At 43.9% G+C, this 27,577-nt stretch overlaps 2 protein-coding genes across 4 annotated transcripts in view; both read left to right on the top strand.

Annotated features, from left to right (window-relative positions):
• hivep3a (HIVEP zinc finger 3a) overlaps positions 1-14,233 on the top strand; it is a 32,823-nt gene extending 18,590 nt beyond the window's left edge. For all 3 annotated transcript variants that reach the window (XM_068576258.1, XM_068576257.1, XM_068576256.1), the window contains 6 exons: positions 1,721-5,952; positions 6,438-6,637; positions 8,757-8,929; positions 9,016-9,090; positions 10,498-11,111; positions 13,196-14,233. In XM_068576258.1, the coding sequence (XP_068432359.1) occupies positions 2,104-5,952; positions 6,438-6,637; positions 8,757-8,929; positions 9,016-9,090; positions 10,498-11,111; positions 13,196-13,738 (5,454 nt within the window). In that variant the 5' untranslated portion in view covers positions 1,721-2,103 and the 3' untranslated portion in view covers positions 13,739-14,233. The remainder of the gene's footprint in view (positions 1-1,720; positions 5,953-6,437; positions 6,638-8,756; positions 8,930-9,015; positions 9,091-10,497; positions 11,112-13,195) is intronic.
• Positions 14,234-20,985: 6,752 nt separating this feature from the next.
• On the top strand, positions 20,986-24,241 carry edn2 (endothelin 2). Its single transcript, XM_068576079.1, has 5 exons — positions 20,986-21,062; positions 21,642-21,795; positions 21,960-22,076; positions 22,669-22,752; positions 22,862-24,241. The coding sequence occupies exons 1-5, from the start codon at positions 20,993-20,995 to the stop codon at positions 22,959-22,961; spliced, it is 525 nt and encodes a 174-aa protein (XP_068432180.1). The 5' UTR covers positions 20,986-20,992; the 3' UTR covers positions 22,962-24,241.
• The last annotated feature ends 3,336 nt before the right edge of the window (positions 24,242-27,577 follow it).

Below are 27,577 nucleotides of genomic sequence, written 5' to 3'. Positions count from 1 at the left end.
TTTGATGAATTGTAGCTCTAGATGGACGTTGGTATTCTTTGAGTAAATGTGTGTGTCTTTTAATCAACACGGAGTACATTACACCCAGATTACAGCCTTCCAACCGTTCACCTACAGAGAATGACTGAGGCTGAGAGCCAAGGACAACAGGAAAACAGGATCCTTGTGGAGAGAAGGGTTGAAGAGGAAAAACACTGTTTGCTAAATTAATTTGCACGACAAGAGGTGCAAATTAATTTGAGTTAAGTCTGGAATACGTGTGACACATGCAAGTGTAAATGAGCAGAAGCACTGCATGATTTTAAAAGTGTCACTTGGTTTTAGTTGCCTGTTTTGTCCTGCAAGTGCTCGATCTGAAAGACGTTTAACTCCCTGTATCATCGTCTCCCTCGTACAGAGTGTGCGGAGGCTCTCAGCGTCTCACGGTCTGAACTCTGTGAGGCGTTATTTTCACAGTGACGACTCGGGTCTGTCCGAAAGCTCTTAGTCCAGTCACATTACCTGTCGGACTTATATTTAACACTCTTAGTCTCACTGCAGGAGATGTTGAGCTGGATGAAAGGGATGTTGATTTAATATTCATCCAATGCTCGCACGTATACTCTTCCCACAAGTTAAACCAAAGACGGTTATCCACCTGTTATCAGTCATTTGGATATAATCCAGCAGCTTTGCCGTCTTCCACCAGAACGTGGGTGTAGAAACCAGCTGGTCAGTGCGTGGGATGCCGTGTTTACTGTTTCAGCACGCTGGCACGAAATAACATTGGAAGTTCTCTTCAGTATCTCCACTGATGCCACCTTGTGCATGCACTCACACACACCCCTTACCTTCATTTGACTTGGCTTTTTTTTTGAAGTATTAAAAATGAAAGATATCACGATACAGACACTATTAGGCAATGAAGCCGATATGTCTTCTCTTCTGTACGGTAGCACTGTCTGATGATCATCATTTTGATGAAAGTGTGGTTTGAAACTGGACGACGCGTGCAGGGTCAAACATCCAGTATTAATTTGAGCACGCTGGGACACTGTGCCAGGTTCACATGCCACAGCTCCTTCGTTAATGATCTTCAGTGTAATTCATTATGCAAAGACAATCTTCATGCCAGGCAATTCCATTAAGACGAACACATTTTTTTTTTATTACATTTTAGTGAACTCCTTTCTCAACCAGGAGGATTTATATTTTAATTCAATTCATATGGTTTTATTGGCTTGAAAAATTCAGCAAAAAAATCGATGTTGCCGAAGCATCAAAATATAAATATGCTTCACTGTATCGTTTTCCTCTCGCGAAATTGACTCATTATAGGATTTGTAAGGCTATCCGACAGAAAAATATTGTGGTCCATGTTTTTGAAATAAGTAATGCATGGTTGATTAAAAATCATTGAAGACCATGACAATTTCATATTATGCTTTATTGAAATGTTCCTGTTGCCTCCAGTGGACATAATGCCTCTCTCTTGGGACGTTAGCAGAATCTGCTACATCCTGATATATTTTTATACAAAATTGTTACATAATCCATTCTTATTTAACAGTATACAGCAGCCGCGAGAAAGTGAGAGCAGAATGTTATGACAAGTACAGTGATTATGTAACATAAAACATAAATATCTATATTTGGCAAGCGGAGGGTCAGAGGATTGTCTGTGTTTTGAAGTTGAATTGTTTGCACATTTTTTTATATTATGAGTCGTTTGTCTTCACAGATCTTCATGTTAAGAAAGGAGCGAAGAACCAATAATTCGACTGAGTTGACTGAGCATCAGGCGGTGTGGCAGCAAGACTGGCCGAGTGCATCACGATGGGACACTTTAAGTTTGCATGGCAGAGGACTTCCTCCACAGCGCACGACACATCGCGGCTGCATTCTTTGACGCCGCCGTTCCACATTTAATGGCATCGTTCTGCTGTCAAAGCCATACAGTCACAGCAAAACAAGTGGAAACTATGAAGTAATCTACAGTGGATATCCTTGAATATAATTCACTCATATTCAACCCATTCTCCAGTTCATGATTTGGATTGAACTCTGTAGCCTGACACAGGCCGACGCATCCCACGTGTCTACCTGAGGCTGTCCTTCCATTTTATGGAGGCCTTGCATAGTCGCCTGACGACTGGGGAGCAGTCCGGAGGTCAAGAGCGTTGTCAACCAGAGTCTCTTGAGCAAGAACCGCAGCCCAAGTCTCCCTCCCAGCCCCGGCGGCAACAGCAAACTGGCTCCCCGAAGCCCCATGGCACGCTGCAGCAGCCCAAACAGTCCAGAAGACAGCATCCTGAACGTAAACGTCTCCGGCACCAGCGGCAGAGCATTGACTCGGACGCAGCGTTTGAACACAATCATGAGGCAACAAAAGCAACCACAGTTTCTAGTTTGTCACCAGGCTCACCTTCTTCAGCAGGTGGGCCCACCGGGTCCAAACCAGAAACCCAGGAAGGCACCACAAAACAAAAACGTGAGCGCAAGCCTCAGAGACCAGGCAAATACGTCTGCACTTACTGCGGCCGTGCATGTGCAAAGCCGAGTGTCCTACAGAAACATATTCGCTCCCACACAGGTGAAAGACCGTATCCTTGTGCCCCATGCGGCTTCTCTTTTAAGACCAAGAGTAACTTGTACAAGCACCGCAAATCGCACACCCACAGGGTGAAGGCAGGTCTGGCACTTGGGGAGCCGAGATCTTTAGAAGAGCAAGTCACTGAGTCGGAAGACGAAACCAGACAGCTGGTATCATCCTCTTCCCTTGCAGACAGGCAAAGCAGTGTGGCCTCAATCAAGAGTCATGAAACAGACAGGGTCAAAGATAGCACCGGAGGAAACAATGACTCGAATGCAGTGAAAAAGAGATTGGCCTTGCGTCTGAGTCGAGGAAAGCAAGGTCCTCAAGACTTATCTGATGAAAGGACTTCATCTCTAATTTTAGGGAGTAAAGGTAGTACAGAATCGGGCTACTTCTCTCGCTCTGAAAGTACTGATCAATCACAGGACAGCCCCCCAAACACAAGTGCCAAAAGCTACGCAGAGATCATCCTCGGCAAGTATGGGCGTCTCGGACACCTGCAGAGGATGTCCCGGCAACATAACCAGCAGCCCTCTGGTCAGGAGGACAAAAGCATCGCATTCACAGTCCCCAAGAAGCAAGTCATTGATCACATCACCAAGCTCATCACTATCAACGAGGCCGTGGTTGACACCAGTAAAATTGACAGTGTAAAGCCAAGGAGATTCTCGCTCTCCAGGAAGAATAGTTCAGAATCCCAAAAGAGTTCATCGAGTAAAGATGCTTTAATTCACAGCCCTAAAGCTGGAGATCTGGGTTATAAAAACAGTGGCTCCATCACCATGGGAGTTCCATGTGAGAAATTTCATCATCCATCCCTAAATGTGAAGCAGCCAGCTGGCCAAACATCCACCGCCCCTTTAATGAGAAGTCACTCAATGCCATCTGCAGCGAGTTCATTTGACGCCTCCAGTGGTGGCCTCAGTAAGTTCCGCTTAACTCAGTCCTTTGATGAACGACAGCCCTCTGAAACGCAGGCATCCCGCCGTTACCGGATGCTAAAACGGCAGCCGGCTATCGAAATCCCACTTGGGGCCGAACTTACAAAAGAAGAGCAAGAGGGTTCTCGCTCGCTTTACCCAGACGCCGTTACCACTGTGCCTGACCACAAGCAAAGCCAACCGCAGCCATTTGAGTGTGAGGCCTGTGGCACGGGGTGCACAGATTGGGAAGGTTACAAGAAACACAAGAAAAGCCTGTGCGTAGTACATCATCCCAAAAATGAGGTGGTGATTAGTCAAACGGGGTGCTCGCAGCTAATTAACCATGCAGTCAGAGCAGGAGCTTCAGCAATGCGCAAGAGACGGAAAGAAGAGAGTTTTGAATTTGATGATCCCTCGTCTCCGTCATTACCGTCTCCTGCCCTCTTGTCAGGACAGTGTAAAGACGAAAGCAACGTGGCTCATAAGGGGCCCCGGAGACCTGCACTACAAACCTGTTCAGTAATCCAACATACTCGTTCGTTTGAAAAACAGGAATCTTTTTGCAACGATAGTCAAGGCACCGAGGCCACAAAAAACTCTCCACCTCACGAAGAATATCAACTGGTGCCTCAGAAACACCCCCAGCATTTGACAAAACCAACAACTCGAAAGCTGGTCCTCCAACACAGTGTGCAGGTCCCAGAAATACTGGTTACAGAGGATTCCAACTCGAGGGCATCCGCCTCAATAGAGCCGACATCCACAGTCAAACATTCAGAGAAACCTGATGAGTTTCAGTGGCCACAGAGAAGCCCCTCTCTGGCCCAGCTCCCCATTGAAAAGCTTCCTCCAAAGAAGAAGCGCTTACGTCTAGCCGAAGCTGCCCAATCCTCGGGGGAATCCAGTTTTGACTCCATATCCCTCCCTCACAGCCCGAGTCAGGACAGCAGTGCATCTTATGCGTCTAGCCGTTCCACATCCTTTGAAGAGACGAGTAGACCAGACATGGAGATCGCAGGATCGACACCACTGAGGAGATCAAGAGCTGCTCACATGTTGGCGGTGCCTGGGGTGCATCAGCACAGAGAGATGAGGCGCTCGGCATCCGAGCAGGCGCCTCATGACCCACAACCGAGTGTCCTCATGGCCGAGACCCGCAGTAAGTCTTTCGACTACAGTTGTCTGTCCCCTGAGCGCTCTGCAGTTGGCTGGAGAGAACGAAGAAAGTGTCTCCTTATGAGGCACACTGCTATTAGAGATCCAGATGAGGAAGAGGAGCATCAGCAATGTGCCAAACTGAGCTGTAGTCCCGAACATGTCAGCTCCACCACATCTTCTAAAGCGAGCCCAACTTCTCTGCACTGCAGCAGGTCTCCTACCTCCCCTTTATCAGGTGACACGGTCTTGCGTAATCCAGTAAGATTACAAGGCAAAGAGCGTTTCTCTCAATGGAAACTCAGTCAAAACATTCAGTTGACAGGCAGCACAGAACTCACATGTATAGATCACGTTAAAGAAGAGGCCTCACACATCCATACAGAGCAGCCGCCTCCTCAAGCAACGCAACCCTATCCTACACATGGACCATCCGGGGCAGCCAGAGCTCACTATCTCCCCATGTCTACGGGGCTAAAGCTAGAGATTCCCTTGCTACGCAATGATTATTCTGAGGTTCGAGTAAATCCCTCTCACGTGCAGCACTCTGTGCCCCACATCACTTCCAGCCTGGAGCTCCTGAGGCCAGCTCCATCTCCAGCAGTAGCGGTGCGTCTCCAAGCAGACACACTCACCGTAGCATGTGCCATATACACTACATTTTCTCGGTCCACCTCCCCGATGCCCCAGGAGGCGGTTGACGCTGTATCACACAATGTGGTCATCCCGACAGCTGAATACAGAAACCATAGAAACAAAAGTCCAGACCCTCAATTGTGGTCTGACGACGGCCTTAAGATATCAGGCTCAGGGTGCAACAAGCGCATGCTTTCCCCTTCAAACAGTGTAGAGCTCCTCCCTGGGTCACAGCAGCAGCAGAAACGAGTGAAGGAGGAAGAGGAAGGGGAGTTGGGATGTGTTGACGAGGCATCTGTGGGCACAATCAATCAGGAACTCGAAAGGGAAAATCAGACATGTCTACCCAGTGTTTGCTCTCCCATTACACATGTTGGCCCATCATACCCCAGTCTGCTGTCCAGCACCTGTAATAGCTGGTGCTATTTGAACTACATTAAACCAAACCCATCTACTCTGGACGAACAGAAGCCCTCAGTGTATTCATCGTGGTCCACCAGCGGCTATGACCCCAACCCACCTGGCCTCTCAAGCAAGACGGCTCTCTCTCTGCTGCAATGCAAGCAGAGGCTCAGTCCCTCCATCTACACTGTATCCCCCATGTCAGCCAGGACGACTGAGTCAATGGAGCAAGAGGACAACAAAAGGCCGTGCTCCTCTGAGGTAATTATAAAATGATTATGAATCTGTATTTAAATAGCACTGTGCGTAGAAGAACACAGAACTGGAAATGTTACGTTTATTTCCCGAATAGAAGGACACAAAAGTGTGAGAGAAGTTAGTTGACATACAATAAAAGATGTTAGACACATTTGAAACAAAGATACTAGTTTTAGATGGTTGGTGATCGACGCTGCCCTAAATTCAGGATCCTAGGGTGTCACTAGCATGGTTTACATCATAGTATTGGCTTCTTCTTAAGGTGCAAAGAATGTGCACCATCGTGTGGGTTAGCATTGCTTGATTATAGAAAGCATACATAGATACAATGAGAATACAAATTATGACATTCATCACATTTAGTGATGAAAATATGTGCTTTAACAAATGCTATTAAACACAACGTTCAATGAGACTTCCCAATTTTTGTCTCCCCGGGCATGCTGGAGCAGAGTTGGTGAATTTGCCCATGTCTCTTTCGGGTGTAGGTTTACAACAGCCGGTCGTACTGCAGTGACCGCGAGGGAACGACGAAGGGACCGCTGTCAGCAGATGACAATAGGCCAGATGGAAAAGAAGAGAGGGAGGAGGAGGAGAAGAAGAAGAAGAAGAAGAAGAACGTGGAGGAGGAAGCACAGTCATGCTCCAGAAATAAACAACCTCCTGAAGTTTGGATCCCTGAGAGAGGGTGAGTATGCACTTACCACAGCTCAGCATATCAGCAGAAGAACATTAGCTCAGAACATCCAGTTTCCCCGTGACATAGTGTCTGTATTCACAGCGTTGCATCCCTCATTGCTGCTTGCGTCATATATTGTGGAATGTTGTGGAAACCGGTGTCTGTCCACCATGTTGGAGAGGCCAAGGGTTGGCTGTCTGCACCAACAGAGCCGTCTGCTGACGGGCTGAAGCCAGAAAACTACCTCGTTCGAGATTAATTTACACCAACCATCACCAGCCATTCACATGGAGAAGCAGCGCGTTTCATTCTCTTCCACTAAGACCAATGGAGTCAGTAAAACACATACACAGTACGTGTACACACAGAGCATATGTCGTTAAAGAGAGCGTGCTATACTGAAAGGGATCAGGAAGAAAATTAGACAAACTGTATGAAACAAAAGAAGCACCAAGGTCTTAGGATGTGATCAGAAAACACAAAGTTGTCCCTAAAACAGTAGTACCAATATGAACAGTTTCTCTTGCTGTAGTCATTCACCCTGTTCACTAAAAGGCTGCAGCAGTCTGAGGAAGTCAAATCATATACAGCATATGAAGTGGTACAATAAAATTAAAATGTGTGTCACAATAGCAACCATACTTCTGCTTAATGCAATATTACCAGCTCATAACTCTCTCTGAACTCGACCAACAATGAGTTAAAACTGAACTGTGAGCAACACGCCCTGAGGTGTGTTTCTATATCAGGAGACATAGAAAATAATGGACTCTTTGTGTTGTTTGTCAGGACGCTTTGCTGTACACAGTGTGATTCTTTTTTTTCATGTTATTGAATTCAAACGGTAATAGTCACGGGTCATAAAGGTCATTTAATCCATGATAACATGAACAGCAACGACTGATCCTGAGGTGAAGTTAAATGCAGTACGCAAATATGTACGGTGTGAGGTTATTTTGACACGGTTCTGTTATTTATTTGTCTTAATTGAAGCACACACACTTCTCAAATTAAATTTTCAGCGAGGTTAAACCAGACACGCTCAGTACTTCTGATACCCATCAGAAATAAACGCTGCTGCGATGTGGCCGAGTGCAGAGAGGTGCCATCTGTGTGTCTCTTTTTGGTTTGGGAGTGTGTGTCTGTGTGTGTGTGAACGAATCCCTGTTGTGACTCATGTTGACGCTCCTCACAGCCTTCCTAAAGGAGTGAGTCATCCTCGCGACTGCTCGTCCTCTCCTTCACTGTCTGTTCAGTCCGTCTGAGGGACAAAAAGACCAAACTGAGGCAGAGAGGAAGAACATTTTCTGTTGAAAAGGAAAAGCGAAGGCAGAGGCACCGAGACTCCAGTCCTGGACGTGAATCGGTGCTGCGTGAAAAGCCCTAATTATGAATATAGCTGTTTTATAGTGTAAAGTGTCCCAGCATGATTATTAAGTGTTTCTCTTTCATTCACTTTTTCAAGACCGTAAAAGCCAACGTTTATGATACCTGTCGAGTTTATCCAGCCACGAAGCCTGTCGTGAAAATAGAAGAAGAAGAAAAAAACCAGCCACTTATAATCAAAAAGATTGTTTCTCGTAGGAATGTGTTTTCATTTTTCTGTGTTTTTTCATGCTTATTTGGAGCAGCAGCTGGTCTGGGCCAGGGTTTCCCTCCCTCTCTGGCCTGTTTTTATTGGCCGGCTGCAGCAAACCCCCGGACCTTGGGCCACATCGTAGGCTCCCCCCTTGTTTGGACATGGTGGTGGTGTGAGCTGTGATGGGGTTATAAGGCAGTGGGAGGGGTGAGGGGTGTCTGGTTTGGGCTTATGAAAGCTGCTCTGTTGAAGCTGAAGTGGGTGCCTCGCTGAGGGACCCTCAGTGTACATGGAGGGGTGGACCCAGGCCCAGCTGCCACAGTGTGAGCTCACTTTGTAGAAAAAGGCAGATAGTGTACTTACACTGGATAAACACAGGCACTAAAGAGCTGCTTACAGGTGCTCAAGGGCCTGCAGACAGTCTGTCGGCTCCAGTTACACTCATATTGATTGGGGCTATGATCCCGAGAGAAGCGGCATCAATGGACAACTGACAGGGAAAAGCTCTGAGGACGAAACTGAAACCTGCTGCTCTCTTCACACCCACAGATCGAATGAGAGGTGCGCTCTCGTGCCCGGTGGAGGTGGAGGGAAGTGCCAATGTGAGGACTGTGGATCCCACCTCAAGAATACCGCCAGTGTGCTGCAAAAGTGCCCCCATCGCAACACAGAATCCCCACCATACAACTGCGAACACTGCAACCTTTCTCCCGAAGCCAAAGGTAAGGAAATTACGAGTGACGTCTGCAATCGCTGTGCGTCCATCATGCATCCATCATGAGCTCAGCCTGTCGGTTGTGTTTCACAGGAAGCCTCATTGAACACTTGAGATCTGAGTCCCGTGGAGAAGAAAGCTGTCGTTACCCAGATGGCACAGATGAAGGTATGCCATGCCGTTATATTTGATGTGCCATCAAATATCAGTGACGAGTGCCGCTGTTCTTTTTAACGCTAAAAACTGAATGTTTAAGTCCAACTGACATTAAACTGCATGCGATTGTATATAATACAAAGATGCGTTGCAAATGACATGTCCTGTGCTCTCTTTTTCTTGTACTGACTTTTCCATCATAGCTTACCATTAGCATCCACGTTAGCTTTTTGGGTATTATCTCCATATCTATGCACATGGACCAGCATGTGTAATATACACACCAGGGGAAAAATGTTTCAGCTTCAGCACACCAAAGCAACCAGGATGTGCTTTGATTTGTCTCTTTAACTTCCTGAACACACTGGAGACGGCAATGTGTCATCACCTTGCACCTACGTTAGATTAAATATCTGAGCAGTTTTGTAATGTAATGTACAGTGTGTGTGGGTTTGAGTCATAGGAACACGGTCTGAGAAACATTCACCACTATTTCCATCGCATCGCGACTGAGATCAGTCCTCTGCTCACACAGCAGCAGGATCAGCTTACAGCGGTCATTTAACTGTTATGGTCATGGTGTCTTGTCAGAGAGATGGCTTTTTGTTTTATTAAGTGTTAATAACATGATGATGTCATAACAGAAGTTATCTTGTGTGTGGCGGCTTAAAACTTCTGCTAATGCGATAACATCGATGGCTCAGCCGTCAGTCAAACACAACAGGGGCATTTCTGATGTAGAAGGCTTTATTTTCTTCCTCTTTTTGATAAAACCCCCAAAAAACAGTACTTCAGTTGGACTTTACTGTCCAACTGAAGTACTGTGAACGTTAAAGTAACTTTTTGCACCACCGCTTGGGGCAGTGCTCATTGGTGACTACCCACTGCTGTAACCTGAGCCACTCGCGATTGTCTCTGAATTGATGAATAAATAACAGCGCTCTAATTCTGTTGACTTACACTTTGTCACTTTGATTGAGCGTTCACATTTCACATTCATTTGAAGAGAAATGTAAACATTGGTTCTGTGCATATCAAAAAATCGTGGGCGTCCAAGATGTAAGATATATGGGAAAAGAAACCTGGGAGAGGCACTTTAGCGTTACACCCAGGGAAAAAATGTGCCAGGCTGGTACTAACCTGCCAAAACGAGACACACTTACGCCTTTACAGGTCCATATTATGTCCTGGATGTCATGTAGTTAGAAAGGTTTGAGAAAATATTGTTTTAGTCTCAGCTGGCATGACAAGATCTAAAAAAAAATAGCCCAAGTTAGAAGGAAATCTCTGTATTTATGTGCATTAAATGACTGATCAATATCTGCCAAGTGCTTGATACTGAATGAATTTAACTACAGAATGGAGTTGGTTGTTAGCGCAAGAACACAAGCTCAAAAAGAGACGTTTCTTCTGTCCTAGGAGTCTGTGAAGAACGTTCCCTTCACCCAGATGAACAAAAAGGTCATCAGCCCTCTGATCGAGGGGAAAGTCGACATGAGGAGGACGACGACAGTGCAAGAGACAAAGATGGCAGACCTGAGGAAGACAGCAGGTCCACGGTGGCTGAAAGCTCCCACACTGCCTCCTCTGATAGTGAGAAATCTCATCCAGGAGGCCAGCCGATGGAGCCTGAACCCAGCCGGTCCGTCCCGCTTTCCCCCGTGGTTTCGACCCCGAAGAGCTCAGCCAGCGCCAGGAGGGCCTTATTCGCCCGCAGGCGCTTCGACACGTCGGCATCGGCGTCCCCCGGAGGCTCCCGCTCTCCGAGCGCTCAAGCCGTGATCCCGCGAAGGGAGCCGTCTCCACCTCGTAACCCGTCGCCCGGACTTCGCCAGTCCCCGGCTCCCTCTTCTTCCTCGCCCTCCTCACCCGGTTGTCATGTCTCCACCTCCACTATGGGACCAGTCTCCCCAGTTAGAGGTCTTTCTCCTGTAATAGTCCAGTCCTCCGGGCCTCCAGGCTCCCCTGCGGACTCCTTTGCTCCGTCTCAAGCTCGTCTTCACCCAAGAGGCCGGTCGTCTAATGCGAGAGTGGTGAGTCGCTTCAGCTTTTGCTTCAAAACACACGGTGACATAAGATCTCCTGCAGCGTTTTCATTAGTTTTCGTCATGAAATCTAACCCGGCCATTGTCTTGGTCTTACTCTGGATCCGTTACGATGCTCTGTTTTTGTCGCGTGTATAATTAACGCTGGTCAAAGCGTGGCTTTTGTTCAAACCCGCGGTCTTCACTCACCTGTGACTTCCATCTCTGTTGGTTCAGCCGACAGTTTTAAATACATCAGCTTTTGGCTCACAAAGCTAATCTTGTGCGGCTCAGTTAAATCCTAGTGAGTCAACATCTAGAACAAATATAGATAGGCTGGTACACATGAGGTTATTTTTGAAAGTCGCACTTTTATTGGAAAGGGAAGTAAAGGCAACTCTCTTGTTTTCTATCACTCACACCGAGCCTGCAGCGCCGAACCTTAAAATAATGCAGGAGAGCTCCCAAATAGATGCTGCGTGTTGTCCCCGGGCAGCCGGCGATAAAACGAGACTCCGGCCGATCGTTAAGCACCAGGGATCGGAACCGCGTGTCGCCGACGAAAACAACGTGGGTGAATAAAATCCGTTCACCTGAATTAAAGAAATAAAAATACTTGTGGTCATGTTATGGTGTAACCTCACCACTTCCTCCTTCCTCTAATAGAGGCCTCACAGGAGGAGGTACGAATTCACATTCTCTGCCGTTTTTTTCTCTTCACATCTGCACACAAAGACATACCTGTTTACATCAGAGCTACACCTGTACACTGCGTGTGTCAAGGAGGGGAGACATTTTTAAATCCCTAAGTATTTGATGGGTACATATGTGTGGGTATATGCTCAAATAAGAACACAGTTGACTTTCTTTAATATCTTTCGTGTATAGATTTTCTTACCGCACATGTTTTTTTATCCTGGTTTTAGGATATTTATTAAGATATATTTTGTTGCTCACCATTCTGATGCTGTAATGTACGCTATAGTGACATCAGCCCGAATTATCTTCACCAGAATATATATATATATATATATATATATATATATATATATATATATATATATACACACACATACACACTCTGGTTTGTAAAAAATGATATGTTTGGGATAATTTAGACACAGTGACACTATTAGAGAGTTTCTCCACACCAGAGTTGAAATGTCCCGCCCACTGCATATACTGTACATACATACAATACATAACGGGTTAACCACAAAGCAAAATCAAGAAATAAACCCACAGGCTGAGTCCTAATGTTCACATACCGTACATATTGAAGTGTGCTTTGTTGAACTTCTACAGTGATGTCACAGAGTACGGCTGTACATTACCGCAGCGAGGTGGGACATTTAAAGCAGCTGTGTGAACGTCACAAATCCCATGAAATCTGATGTTTTCACTTCAGATCGGGGGTCACTTTCATATGTGGTCCTGCAATAGCAGAAGTCTGGTCATCAGACACAGGTCAGATTATTTATTTTGCAATTGGACCTCAGTCTGAACAGTGTTAATGCAACTACTTTATGTCAATCTGTACCGACATTCGTCACAATTCTGGGTCGTTAAGCCAATGGCGTCACGCTCCCACCACTCCTGGCTCCCACTTTACACACACACTTCTCCACACAAGTAGCAGCCGTTAAAAAAGAGCCCTATTTAAAAACAGATCTCTCTTTCTCCTTGTCCTCCTTATATGCTTTTCCCAAATTCGCTCTCGTCCACTATACTGGACTCTTGACATCCAAACTGATAGCTATTAGTAAAAAAAAAAAAAAAAAAATCATATCCAAGCAATAAATCCAAATTGAGCACAAAGGCTCGCAGGCATGCAGTGAGACTGTCACTATAGTCTGGCTTTGAAATGGGAATAATGTATGAACTGTCTGGTGCAGGTGACCTGAGATGAACCCCACATCTCTGTCGGCTTCAGCTGCTGATACGTCACACACACAGAGGCCGCTTCGAACTCATTACACTCAATTCCAAAAGACTTACCAAGTCAATTTAACACATCAGCAAGCTTTTCTTCTATTATTACGAAATGAATTGGCGTGTGCTTCAAGTTTCACTTCACTTTGTTCCCTTTGTAGTTCGTGGATGACGTTGGTCTGACCCACACCACCCCACATCCCGCGCGGCCTCGCGGAGCCCACACCCTCCTGAGTCACCTCCCTCTGCACTCCCAGCAGTCGAGCAGGGCCCCGAGCCTCCTGATTCCCATCGGGGGGATTCACATGATTCAGCCCCGCTCCACCCTCCCTCTGTACAGCCTGGTGAGCAGCCCCATAGCGGCCCCGCCGGGCCCCGCCGGGAGGTCCTGGAATCTAAGTGACGCTCCGAAGGGGAGGTTTCCTCGGCTGCTGCGTCCGGACACTCTCAAAGAGACGTCGCCCAGCAGCCGAGCCAGCCCGCAGGACCCCGAGGCGTCGCGGGGGATGTCCGGGAGCAGCCGATCGGACGCTTCACTACGCGGAGACAGTCGGGGATGCGTCGGCGTCCGGCCGGCGTCCGGTGCCGGGACAGAGACGAGGCATCCGCGGGTCGTCACGCACGCACATGTTACAGAGGTTTGTGTTTACCCAGAGTCCGCCCAAGGCCAAAAAAAGGCTCCTTCCTCCCAGACACAACTCTGATAGGAGGGAGAGTCTGAAGGGACAGTGCAAAAAGACTGAGAACCAGAGCCTGTTGTCAAAACACGACACGGGTTTTGGAGACCGAGGACAAAGGGCAAGAGCACTTCAGCACCGCTTCTGAATGACGCTGTTATGTAATTATATGAATAATATATAGACACTATGTTAGATATGCAGTATGTTTTGTAAATCTTTTTTTACCCTCTTGTTTGATGTCATCGGTGTTAATTTATTTATGTGCTATTATGCAAATGATGTACTATATGCAAAAGCAGCTGGAATGAAAATAGACAAAGTTTTAATCAGTTTCTCTATTAACCCATTTGACAGCTCTGACATACTATTGCTGTGTTAATGTACTGTATTACCAAAATGGATATAGAAAGGTACCGCAAATATTTATTCACCCCGACCAGTATTTTGAAGTGCAATTTTATGTCGAGATTGTGGTTTGAAATGTCATTCTTAAAAGGCTGTGATTATTATTATTTGTCAGTTTTTGTTGTCGTTGTCGTGTTTGTTTGAGTTCCAAGAAGCAGGGTTTACGATCACCTCCTTTTCTAGTGTCTTCAGGAAAAGAAAAGTTTCAGATGAAGACATTCGGAGTGCACTGACAAATAATTTGATATCCAGAGGAAACCTGTTTCACGTACATGGTAGCTACGGTGCAGTTTTTTTTCATAAAACAGATACATGTATTTTTGTGTTGTTGCTTTTATAAATGATACAATCACTCTGTCATCTTCATGTTTACCATTAAACTTCTCATTTTTACAGATTTATATTAAAACTGTGTTACACGTGTGTTTTTTTCTCAATAACTTGCTCTTCTTTTTTCAATTATAAGTCATGTATAGAAATGAATGGAAATCAGTATCGTAATCCAACTGATTGAAGTTTCTAAAAATGATTGATAATAATAATTATTGATAAAATGTGTTGACTTGCTGTGAACACTTTGAACGTGGACACTTTCTATTTAAGATAAAGTCCAGATAAAAACTCTTCACTGTCTGATGTGAACATTATCCAGAGATTTTAGGATGTTAGGAGAAGAAATATTGCTGTTGAATTTTTCAACTGTAGTGATCCGTTTCATTCTGAAAAGTCAGCTTTTTCAAAACCAACATGGCTCAGTTCAAAAGCACAATATACCTACAGTTGTGGGGCAAATAACAACTCTATAGCAACTCTTTTTTGGGGTTTTACTGACCCTTTTAAAGAGCTTAAAAATAAATAGCCAGAAAGTCTCATTTTTGTTTTCCTGAAACCTGCAGAGACTAAAGTGGCACCACCCTGTGGCTGTGGTAAGATTGTACTTGATGTTGAAACTCCATCTCTTAGAAATGGAAACAATTTGACTGAAAATCAGTTTAATATCCCGTCCTAGATTCAATCTGTTATTGATGTTAATTGCGTGGTGCTTTGCTGTGCCATTGTTTTCTCGCCCTGTGCTGGTTTGGCCGTGAAAGCAGCTCGTCTTTGTTTCCCGGAGCTGAAGGTGTCACATGTGACCACTAGGTGGCAGTAGACAGCAGCTTTAGGTCCATCTTGGCTCATGCTGCCAGCGTGCTGAAAGGGATGACGTCACACACTGAAGGTATCAGACCGGATACTGTTATCAATCATCCAGCAGATAACGGACATGCAGCAGCATTAATCAGACTGAAGCGACTGTCACATATTTATTTTCATGGAGAAACAGTCGAGGAAAAAAAAAAGATTGTTTTGTTTTCATCATCTGGTAAATCTTGTGGCTGTTTTGCATCCATAACATGTCTTCTTTCAGACGAGTGCAAAGAAAACACATGAAGGTTTTTATTACTACGCTGTAGATCTTATCCTGAAACCTAAAGTCACCAAAATGCCCCATTTGCACATTTAAACATGACATTTTAGTGAACCTTTTGTATGCAAAAGTTGTTTGTCTCAGTGTAAGTAACCCACTAGGGACGTTTCACGTTGATATTCATTAGTTTTATTATATTTTAGCGTCATGCAGAATTTATGTAATTTGGGCCATTTTCTCAAATAGTTTGCTTCTCAGACTGTGACAGAAACCCAAACCTTATAGTTTCACTAAACGTTGATAGTTTCATTGAGAGCTTGATTAATAGAACATTTGATTTTTAAAAAGACACAACCGAAATAGATTCGTATGGTTGTTGTCAGTATTATGTCCACATAATTAAACTAGAATTGTGAACCTGACTTGTTCCACGACTCTAAGCCCACGTGTTAACACATAATGCCTCATTTCCACATTTAAACATAACTTTTCAGAAAACTAGTCGTACGAAAATGGAAATCCTTAATTGTTTTTACTTTATTTACCTACCGCGTGTCGCCTTAGAGTTCAAGGTGAGTGTTTTTTTAATGATTCACTTACTGTTTTATGATAATTCCTTCCTGCTCCAGCGCTCTACAAACAACTGTACCTTTGGCTCCACAGCAACCAAAACAACAACGACCAAAGACTCCCTTAAAATCGTGTGTCATATATACACAATGTGATACACACAATTAACTGAACCACTGTGGCGCGTTTCCAAAGGCGGACTGCCGCGATAAGATTCACCAGAAGAGCGAATAAATCCCCTATCATGATGGGAAACATTTCCTCTATAAATTAAATAGACAGCAGTGTCTCAAGTGGAAACCAAACGAGGGATCTGGATCAGCAGGACGACCAAGACTTCTGAGTTTCACAGCGGTTAACATTCCTCCGATGCAAATAAATAGACTACTGCAGCATTTTGCTGTGCAACCTATGAAAATAAAGAATCTTTAAACCATGGCATCATCTTGACGATACAAGGTATACAGTATGAACGGGGTCATACACCCTGACACCTGAGCGAGCTCCGCTCCTCGAAGAAGGCCACGGAATATAACTGAAAGCTAGTTATAGGATTAATCCAGACCATAAATAAATAATGCAATTCTTTGTCACATTTGTCACAACCCGACTCAAAGCTGCAGCAAACAGGGAGACAAACGAGCGGCCTGAAAAAGCAATTCATTTTGAACACACAAAACAAACCAATGAAAGTGGAGGTATCAGTTATCAGTAGTGCAGTGCATGTATGGGTGTGTGCAAAAAGAAACTGATCAAAAGCAGAAGCCTACACAACAGTATCAATGGCACAGGCATCATGGATCTCTCTCCCTCTAAATGCCCGCGGCTGCCAAAAGCAGAGGACCTTTTATGGCCGGGCCACTCCAGCTCAGGTGTGGCTCACCCAGGCTGCCGACAGTCCATACAGCACCTGTAACAGAGACTCAAACAGAGACACCCAGGGTATGGGAGGAGGGTCGTCACACCTTACTCTGAGCTATGCTCATCTTTTAATTGGTCTCACTGGTATCGGAAGCTACAGGAAACTGGTCGTTGCAGACACCCTCGTCATTCACTCATGTCACACTGGAACCGCCTCATGGTTTAGTTTAGTTTAGTAGTTTCGGTCTTGGTAAAGGATGCCACTATCAAAGCCTCCATTTACTCATACGCGGGTACATATTCTCCACCTCACTCATATCAGGGTTATGTCTGTGTGTGTGTGTGTGTGTGTGTGTGTCAATGTTCCACGCTCTTCTTTTACCTCAGATGGCATCGACAGTTGCCTCATAGCTTCCTGTCTTACACATTTCTTTCAGATGACTGGTCTGCATTTTCCCCTCATGTGGTGTCACATTCCTGCTGGTGGTAAAAATTGAAATGAAAGGGATTCCTGCTGATCTCATGCAGAAACTGTCTCCCTTGTGCTGCACTCACAATATCAGCCTAATGGAAACATGAATACCTAGCAGGCTAGCAGGGGAGTTTTTAAAAAAACAATCCTTTTACTTGTATGCAGTATTGCACTTTGCATCATAAGTTGCATCCACTACAAAGCTCTGATAAGTGATTTAATCTGCAGCTGCAGCAGAGAAGAAGCTGCCGGTGTGTGGACGTCAACAACCCGCGCGTTGCCTTGCAATGTCGCGTTTTCTTTCTTGCAATGCAAATTGCCAATTTGAACCGACAATGGTGCCACATTTGCTCCTAGAAATTTATAATAGTAGTTTTTGACACAATGGGCTCCAATTTTCAGACAAAGGTGGACAACAGCAGGCTTCTCATTCTCGTCTGCGACCACTGGCTTTGGAGGCTGAAATGATGAATGAGGCTTGAGATATTATCATCTGTGTCTGGCTAAGTAAGCAAAATGTTCTAAATGTAAGCTAACACCCGAAACCCAGCTGAGCTTTTGAATGGTGTGTTAGCCTTTGACGTATCGGCATGTTACTTTTCCTCTGATGGTTAGCTAGCCATGCTGAGCTGCTAGGAGCACGTTGCTCTTTCCTGTCACGGAGACCTGATATTATGCTGCTTCCTGCCATCGCTTTCTGCTCAATGTTCTCCGATCACACTTTTTTTTTAAAAACTCGTTCATTGTGTCCTGAATGAGAGGACTTGTTTGTGTGGTATTGTGTCGCAGCCCATATGTTCAACCTCATATTAGAGGAATTTCGAAGGATTCAGCAATCACGGTTCCGCTATTTGTTTATCCTCACATTCCTCAGCAGCAGCCGGAAGTTGGAATTAGATAAGGGCACATTTTTTACACTGCGACTGCAGCGGCGACATTTTCCTTTGCTGCCTTGTCTGGTGAAAGCCGCAGGGGAAGGGGACACTGGGGTTCCTTGAGATTGAGTCCGTTCCTCCAGTCTGCTCCGCTGGACAAATATTTGCTCTTTGATGAGTATTGTTTGTCTTCACTGCCCCAAATAGTTGGTCAAATGCCAGTCCTGCATTGTCACATCCTGTTGCCATTTCCCTCCACCACCTGACCTGTATAAACTATGACCACACACACATTTCTAGGTTTCAGCATGTGTTTTTTCCTGTTCCTGTCAGTGTCTCTTTCTATCTTCCGCATTCCTGCTGGAGCCGAGATGTGAAATACGTCAACATTCTGCAAGATGTTCCATCTTTGAGTTGAAGGACCTGAACAATTGTACTTCTTCCTGTTTTTTATTGACATTTTTTGGAGGGTGTCTGGCTTCGGTTGTACTTAAAGCCATGTATGGTAAAAGGTGTGTGAAGTATATACTAATATGTACCTGAAAATTGACCCATAGAAAAAAAATGTGTTACTAAATTCTAATTTGTCAAATAGTTACTTTTAACAATACCAGATAACAGATTAAGATGAGGATGTTTAAATGATAAAATACATGTGGGTAGGAGGTTAAAAAAAGGTGTACACAATATACAATCTAGAGCATAGAGTTTCACATTTAGCCTTTAAAGTCAGGAGAATAGCAATAAGTAATTATTGTTTATTTAAATAAAATTGCATCGACCATGAGTCTCAGTCCAAGTTCATCGGCCCGTGCGTTCTTCTCTGTGGTATCCTGTAAACAGATGGACACACTTCATTAGTCCCTAACGACCTGTGGATTTCAATTGTGTAACGCATTGTACAGCTGATTAGAGTGAGGCATCCTGAGAGTGTTTGCATGACTTACTGTAACTGTTTAGACAGTACGGGGGCGGCCAGGCTTTGGTCAAATTCATGACATCTGTTTTTGTCACTGTCAAGAGATAGGCAGTGTAAACTGACAGAGAGAGTGTGTGGGTGTTTGTGCACTACATCCATGGTGCTGTTTATGTGTGTGTGTATGTGCACTATATGAATTATGGTGTATGTGTGTGTATGTGTGTGTTTGGGAAGGGTGTGGGGGGGGGGTTACAAAAAGCTGATGTGGCAGCCGGCTGCGTATCTCTTTACGAAGCTCAAAGCATGTTACACTCTTCGATATGGGTTTCTGTGACAGAGTCGGGGCGAGTGGGACGATTGTGCCATGACCTCATCCTCACTTCCTGCGTGGGGCTGCCAACAGCCCTCGTCGACTCCATCGTCCTCGTATCAGGACGTGTGGCACACGCAAGCCCCTCCGTCTGTCTCAACTGCCGCTGCTCATCTCTTCCTCTGCCGCCTCCGGCCTCATCCGATTCCTGCATGCCCGACGCCTCTGGAAAAAGTAAAAGGAAAGAAAAACACGAGTCAGGTCACGGCCTCGCATGACCTCCTGTCTCAATGACAGTCGTCTGCTGCCAGACTTTTTTTTAACACAAGCGTTTGTATTATTTTGCGTGACACGCTCCAGCTTGCTGCTTCAACAATTAATCAAGAGAGGCGGTTTTCAGATTTCCCAATTATAATTCACAAGCTGTTTTAATTACAGTAGCATGGGGGGTGCAAGCAGTATCATTTGTTAAAGCGTCCATATCTGGTGGATAGAACATTCAGTACAGCAGAGTAGTAAATATATGAAAAATACCTTCATATTTTCTATGAATAGGAAACAAAAAAAAGTAATTGCTTTTACTAGTGATGAATACTTTCAACTGAGAAAACATTGTGTCTGATGAAGCCCATGAGATGCAACTGAAAGTTTTTAGTTTGCCGAAGATTGATTTAAACATGTGTATAAACAGTTTTTTTTTTATAACTGTGGGGTTGTTCATTGTCTTTGATTTGTTCATCTTATCCTCGATGCACAAATTAGTGGTGCAATGCAATAAGTACATTTACTCAAGTACTGTACTTAAACCCAATGTTGAGGTACTTTATCTTGAATATAAAAACTTTTTTTGCTGGTATATGCTTCCAGTTCACTACATTTTGAAAGCACATATTGTATTTTTTTTACTCAATACATATTTTAATTAAATCAACTAATAATTTAAAATATTCTGTATTAATATTGATGAAACTACTCAGCAGTATTCATGAGTAGTAGCTTCACCTTAATCAGAGACAACATTATAGATGCTTAAACATTAATGCATCTAAACTCTAAAGCAAAACATTGAATACTCCAACTAACTTCCACATGCTGAACTTCTGGCTCTTTACCACGATCCACCGCCTGTAAACACAACATGTTCCCTTCTTGGCCTTTTGGGGGCGCTGACGGGACTGTTTGTTTAGGTCACTGCTGGAATGTGAGGAGGGCAGGTGGAGCGTGTGTGTGTGTGTGTGTGTGTGTGTGTGTGTGTGTGTGTGTGTTGTGTAACACTGAGGTAGGAGGGCCATCATGATATCACTCACAGGGGGTATATAAGTAGATGCCCTGGCGAGAAAGTGAACACAAAGCACCTGCTGCAGCTCCTCAGCCTCAACACAGTCCAGCGTACAGACTCGTCTGCACCTCTTGGAGCTGACTGCTGCTGCTTTTACACATCCGAACACCAGACACAGGATGAGGACGATGGCGTCTGTCATGTGCAAGACGATGACTTTACTCTTCATCTGCGTGGCTCTGCAAGAGAGTGAGTTACTTTTATTTGATTAGTTTTTTGTAAAATACTTTTGAAGATTGAAGCTTGAAATCTATACATTTTCTTCCATTATCAATCCCTTTTGGGCCACATGCAACGTGTCATCAGTTATTTATTGACTGGTTTAGATAAAGGTTGGAGGGTTTGAGGATTTCCAAAATAAGCAATGTGATAAAAATTGAAAAAAAACAGCACAAATTAGTTGAAGCAAAAGAAGAAGATGCTGGTTTGACAAACTACTGCCTCTGACTCTCAGCCAATAACCACAGAAAGTACAATACAATCACTGTGTTGTCTATAACCTTAATCCAGAGTTTATGTATTTACCTTTTATTAAAAAGTAATCACACTGCCGCCACAGCATTATTGATACGAGCACTTCTTGCAGGGATATTGGACTTGCATCATAAGTTACTTGATTTGACACCATTAATCACAACCTCGTCTGTGGGTGTTAACTCACCAGGTGGATTTCTTTTGTGTCTACTGTACATGTGATTGTCACAAAGTGTAACACTGCAAACGATTAGTTGGCACTTTTTAATCTCGGGATCGTTTGTGTTTTTCTAGGTTGTGGACTCCCGTTATCAGACCGGGCAGAGCTGCCAGCTCAGGCTCCACACAAACACCGAGTCAGGACCAAACGCTGCTCCTGTAACAGCTGGGATGATAAAGAGTGCATCTACTTCTGCCACCTGGATATTATCTGGGTCAACACACCAAGGTGAGGCATCAGAGGACTTTAGACATGCACTGAGGGAGATGTTTTTTGCAACTAGACTGGGGATGTTGAGTAAACCATCTCACTCTGTGACGATTTTGTAACTAATTCCAGATCCCACGAGCTTTCTCCAACCCTGTCCTAAAATGTTCCGTTTTCTTTTACAGTAAGCTCCTTCCTTACGGCCTTGGGAGTCCCCTGTCTCGTCGGCGCCGCCGTTCAGCTGAGCGCTGCGAATGCCTCAACCAAGCCGATAAAACCTGCTCCGGCTTCTGCAATGCAAGGTAACTTCCCTTCCTTAACTCCCTTAATCTACCCAGACCTACGACAATGCAAGACTGTCCGATCCCGTACACGCTTCATTGGATGCTCGATGGTATCAAAGCATGTTGATGTAGAAAATGAGTCAGAGTTGAGGCCAAATGATTCAGTGCGTGATAATGTTACCACAATATAGGGGTAGTCGTCATAGGGCAAAGAATGGCCCGCTTTTCCTTTGAGGCCTTGAACGAAATCACAAAGGTTTATTAGACATGCTGCTATTTTTAGAATGTTTAGATTACTGATTTTGCTCAAGGAAATGTTTGTTGCGTCCTTGAGTTATTGCGTTCGTGAAACCACGAGTTATGGATTAGTCACCGCCTCTAGATGTTATCCTAGGTGGTGTTTTGGATGGCGCGCCCTGCATTCCTGCCCATAAGACATCTTGAGATGTATTAGTTTGGAATTCCAAGGAAATTGCTGACTGGACCTTGAACTTCTTTTGCTTCAATTAAGCTAATAATGACAGATAAAATCCTCAGTTTGCAAAGCTTTCATTCCCATTGGGAGGCTTACGCGTCCTTGTTTTAACGCTGTTGTTGTATCTCTCAACAGCTCAAAGGATCCAAGGACGAATGTCATGGGCCCAGTGGTGGAGTCTGCAGGCACAAACAGCAACAAATTGCTGGACTCTATCAGGTATGCAAAGAGAGATTTTAGAACCAAGTTTAGATCCATATTGTGCTGTTTGGTGATCATTTGTAGAACATATGAAGCTTATCGGTTTTTCTCTTGCTCTTTTCTACAGATCTGTAATCAAGTCCAACTTTGCGATCGCAAAAGAGGTCCGGTCATCAAACAAGAACCCGAGTGGAGTAAACAGACTGAGCAGCAGAACAAGGAGGTAGAGGACGGAGCAATCGCCAGAAGCGGTTAAACCTCAATGGAGTCAACCTCCATGGGCCGGAGACTCCTCCAGCTGCCTTCAATGCCTGCAACGGGTTTTTTAAAATCTGTCGAGAGACTTACCAGCTCTGGGGATGTGGAGGTGAAAAGATGGAAGGAAAAAGAGACAGTGGGTCAAACATTTGATCAACAAAACAGAGCTCCGGAGGACTGGCGGCTCCACGAGACAAAAACCCGACGGCAGGAACAATGCTGGGTGGAGACGTGGAGAGATATTTCTTAAACTCTCTTTGAACCTTTTTGAACTTGACAACAGATGCAAGGAAAAATCCATTAAAGCCAAGGAAAGGACACGCAAGCTGGTGTCTGTCCTCTTGGGGAACCACATCACAAAAGTTTACAACGACAAACTGAGTCACTGATCCAGGGTTGGGTTTTTATGAGCACACCTGGGACTCATCTGATTGGAACTCTCCTCCACTGGAGTTTATAGAATCGTTATATATCCCAAAGTCATATCAGCTCTGTACTTTGTTGGTGAATTGTTTGTCAATGTTTACTCCAGTGTCGTTGATCTTCATATTTTATATTCCTCTGTATCAGAGCTGGAATCTGCTGCTCGAGCCTTTAGGGCAACCAAGCAAATTGCTTTTTAATTATCCGGCAGTACTTGAAAGGGGCAGCTAGTTCACTCTTGGCTCACATGGCCTCAGTGAAATGAAGGTCATCTCTTTGGGATTTATCTCACAAACAATTAGCTTCATACAAGGCCTATTGTCAGCTCTCACACACACATAGTCACTCACTTTCTGCTAGCATAACAACAACATTAGGTCTATTGTGTTGGCCCGAGTGTTTATTGCATAGCTCCAGTTTAATGTTTTGATTTAAGATAAGCCAGAAGGTTTCAATGGCTTGCAGCTTGCCAAATAATGCAACAATTGTTTTTCTCCCCTGACAAATGTTCACTTTATTCCTCTGTAATTAGCCACTGGGAAACAATGACTCTTGACTTGTGTTTTTGCACACCAAAAGCTATTTGTCTGTGGCCTGCACTTTTTTCTTTTTGCCATAAACCATTTTCTCCATCCGCCGATTTTGATTGTAGTCAACTCACAGACACATGGAACTAAAAACCTTCTTCATCCCTGAAAATATCCATCCTGAAATATCTCAATGCTGTATATGAAGGACGGTTTATCACCTTACAGACATTTAAATTGTATATATATAATTTATTTATTCTCTAACTTATTCAGAGATGTATTTATATGTGTATGAACGACGCACTGAACTTTGTATGCGAAAATAAAAACTCGAGAAAAGATTCTGTCGCAGAATTTTATTATGATTTTATTATTGGACTGTGATAATTAACTGCTGTGTCATTTGTTCTATCTTCAGCTGCAAATTGCATGTTTCAGCAAACACTTTTGTTCAAACTTATTAAATACTACGATGGCAATCTTGTCAGAGGGTCTACCACAGGTTCATGTTCAACATAGATAGAACATAGATAAACATTGTATTCTTCTTTCATCTAATAAGAAATTGAAAATGAAGGAAATCATCTTTTCAATTCCTTGAATACCTGTTGTTACTAAATACCTTTCATTTAGTAATGCAAAAAAAAAAATCTCCACTGTCTAACTTTATTTGATGTTAGTTGACGTTTAACTCTGTATGATTCTAATGTGTTTTATGTGGTATTGTGGAAATGTCATCATGAACAGAAGTCCCGGAGGACACCGAAAAAGCTCCATACTTGAAAAGATTCACATCTTGTGGTTGGTTCACATAAACACACTTTTTAGCGACAGAACCGCAAAAAGAAACCTCTTGAAAACTCGTCTCGGCTTTGGTGCGATGCATTTGTGCTCTGAAAGTATTAAATCCATAAGTGCTGGGATTGCCCGTGACCAATCACAAAGTGAACATCAGATTAAACTGCAGTGTGATGTATCCTACTTTCACACTTCATTAAAAAAGGGTAACTGCAGTGCATCGTGAACCCATTTTACCAATTTTTGAAACTAATCCCACATTGAGGGGAAAAAGATGCTGCCGCCAAATGGGCTGCAAAGTAATCGAGCAGTTCCACACCATCAATTGACTTCCCCTATAAGTGGACCGGATAAAGCGAAAGGTAAAAGCCTTTTATTTCTCTGTAGATCCTTTCCATAATGCGGTCGTTGGCAACGTTATGGACGTACGTTAACAGAATCTCCCCAATCCATTTCACCGCAGCTCATTTGAGCGCTTTGGGCCCGTTTAGCTGCTGCCGGATAAAACGTTCTTGCTCAATATTAAACCAATTTCAATTTTTTTTTATCCCCATCAGTCATTTAGAAACCAACATACGTTGAAAAGTACAAAATACTTTAGGTCCATTAAAAAGAGCATGTCATTGTGAGCTGCTATACAACGCGGCTCTTTTCTCTCTTGAACCTGTTTTACATCCGACCATCAGGGACCTGCAGCCTGTTATGTATTTATGTATTCTTAAAGACATGAAAGGGAACCCAAATTGTAGCAATGACCTGTCAGTGTGATTGACAAAGTTATAACTTGAACAAAACCTTTGAACGCATCACAGAGTTTAATAAGCATACAGATATGAGAGGGAAAAGGAGATAATGGAGGATAATAGTAGAAGTAATAGAACAATAACTTGTTATTCTATTGCCACAAAAAGAAGAAAAATGGTGACGTGGTGTAGTTGGTCATTGCTCAATAAATGTTGCATCTTAAAGGACTACAGTATAAAATGGGTTGGACGACAGATGTCGAATATAAAAAACATCTTATTCCATAAAAGTTAACTTCCATATTGTTCCAAGAAGAGTTAAATTGATAGATAACCCCATAAATACAATACCATGACCACCTCATGCATGTTGCTGTGACTAAAATACTTCAAGCCTTCACTTCAGCTTGACTGTGCAGAAAAACGTTCAAGTGGCACTACTCTGAAGTCACAACAGAACGGGCTCACAGTTGACATACTGAAGTATGTGGTTACTACACGGAGCATTTCTTTGTACACGGTGTGTGTGGTTATTTCTTCATGCTGTTGAGTCTGTGCCCTTGTTGCTCCATACACTGATGTTTACTTTAGATAGGCTGTTCTGCAAGAGGGACGTGAGCGCATGCAGCGAGAGTTTATTGTGGAGGATGTCGGAGACTTCCATTTATCTTCAGGACGTCCCAGGTGACAGGTCAACTGTTTAAGGAATGACCATTCAAAGTCAATCACAAGTGAATGTGATGTTTTTTTGCTTGTATTTTGTGTGCAGTGCAACTGGCTTGTGCTTTTGTAAGACCAGGAGTGAAGGTGCAGGATGCACAACGTAGTGAGCACGCACCTGTGTCTCCATTACTGACATCCTAGTTATTTACCCTGACGTCAGTAAGAACTCATACACCCCAGCGGCCGCTACGGAGTGTGAAAAAGCTGACTAAGAATGAAAACAGGATGCTTTTTCTGCATTCCTCCTGAATTCCTTCAGCGCAGGAGAGAACCGGGAGAGGAAAAGAAACAAAGGAATAACAGGAGCATGTCTGCTGTTTGCAAAGGGAACTGATATGGGCTGGATGGGGGGTTGAGATTGCATCCTTAATCACGCTGTTGTCATAACACCAGTTGCATTGTTTTGGATTGTTTAGCTCCTTATTCCATGTTGTTGCCCCCATTTTTATCCCTGACGCTGGTTGATAGTAAATTGTGATCGTGTGATTGTAATTGTTTGTGAACGTCTCACTCTGCTCCAGCCGGTCGTTTTCTTTTGCGTCTACACATTCAGGGGTTGGGAATTGTGGTTAATGTGCATTTAGCGATCAAATAACTTAATTTAGGGACCGTACGGAAACATGACTATGGTGGGGATTACATGTATAAGCTTGATTTATTTGTGATAAAGTACAGCTGAGGCGAATAAGAATGTCATGATATTGCAAATATCTATTGTACCCCAATACATTAATTATGGAGATATACAAATAATGTATTACATGCCCACATGCACTATTCAATGGCACATTTCTTGAGTGTGGTGTGGATGGACATTGTACATACACTGCATTAGAAAATGCTTTCTTGAGTGGTCGACAGTCGAAGGCGACGTGGAGGTAGATCAGTTATGCAGAACACATTACCTACTGAGTGTCATGACACAGCTGAACACACACTCCATGCATGGCTGAATGCATGCTAGTTGATTTTCAGCTTTCTCTGCCTCAATGATGAGGTCAGTTCGGATCAATGTGTGAAGAAACGACGGCTTTCTTTGAAGGAGAACACTTACATTCTCAAAAATAACAATCATTACAAACAGACTTGACTGTCAGTTTAGTTTTACACTTACACACTTATAGAGAGACCGAAGGTGAGCTGAGTTTGGCGTTACGCTGTCTTTCTGTTCACAAGGTAGAAAACCCCTCTCAGAATGAAGGGCAGCATCTGGAGAAGCTGCTTTAACAAGTCCAGAGGGTGGATACATATTTAATACTCTGCACCAGCCACGTAATGCAATTGTGTTTGGTATCCAAAACCTCAGGACATCCGTTGACTCATCAATTGGTAATGTGATTAATGCAGAAAATCTCCAAAAAAGGTAAA

This window comes from Clinocottus analis, unplaced genomic scaffold, assembly GCF_023055335.1.
Source record: "Clinocottus analis isolate CAN_PGR_092001 unplaced genomic scaffold, fCliAna1.0.p SCAF_14, whole genome shotgun sequence".
In the NCBI taxonomy this organism is placed as follows: Eukaryota; Metazoa; Chordata; class Actinopteri; order Perciformes; family Cottidae; genus Clinocottus; species Clinocottus analis.
The sequence above is the reverse complement of the archived record's forward strand: the minus strand, read 5'-3'. Positions and strand labels throughout refer to the sequence as shown.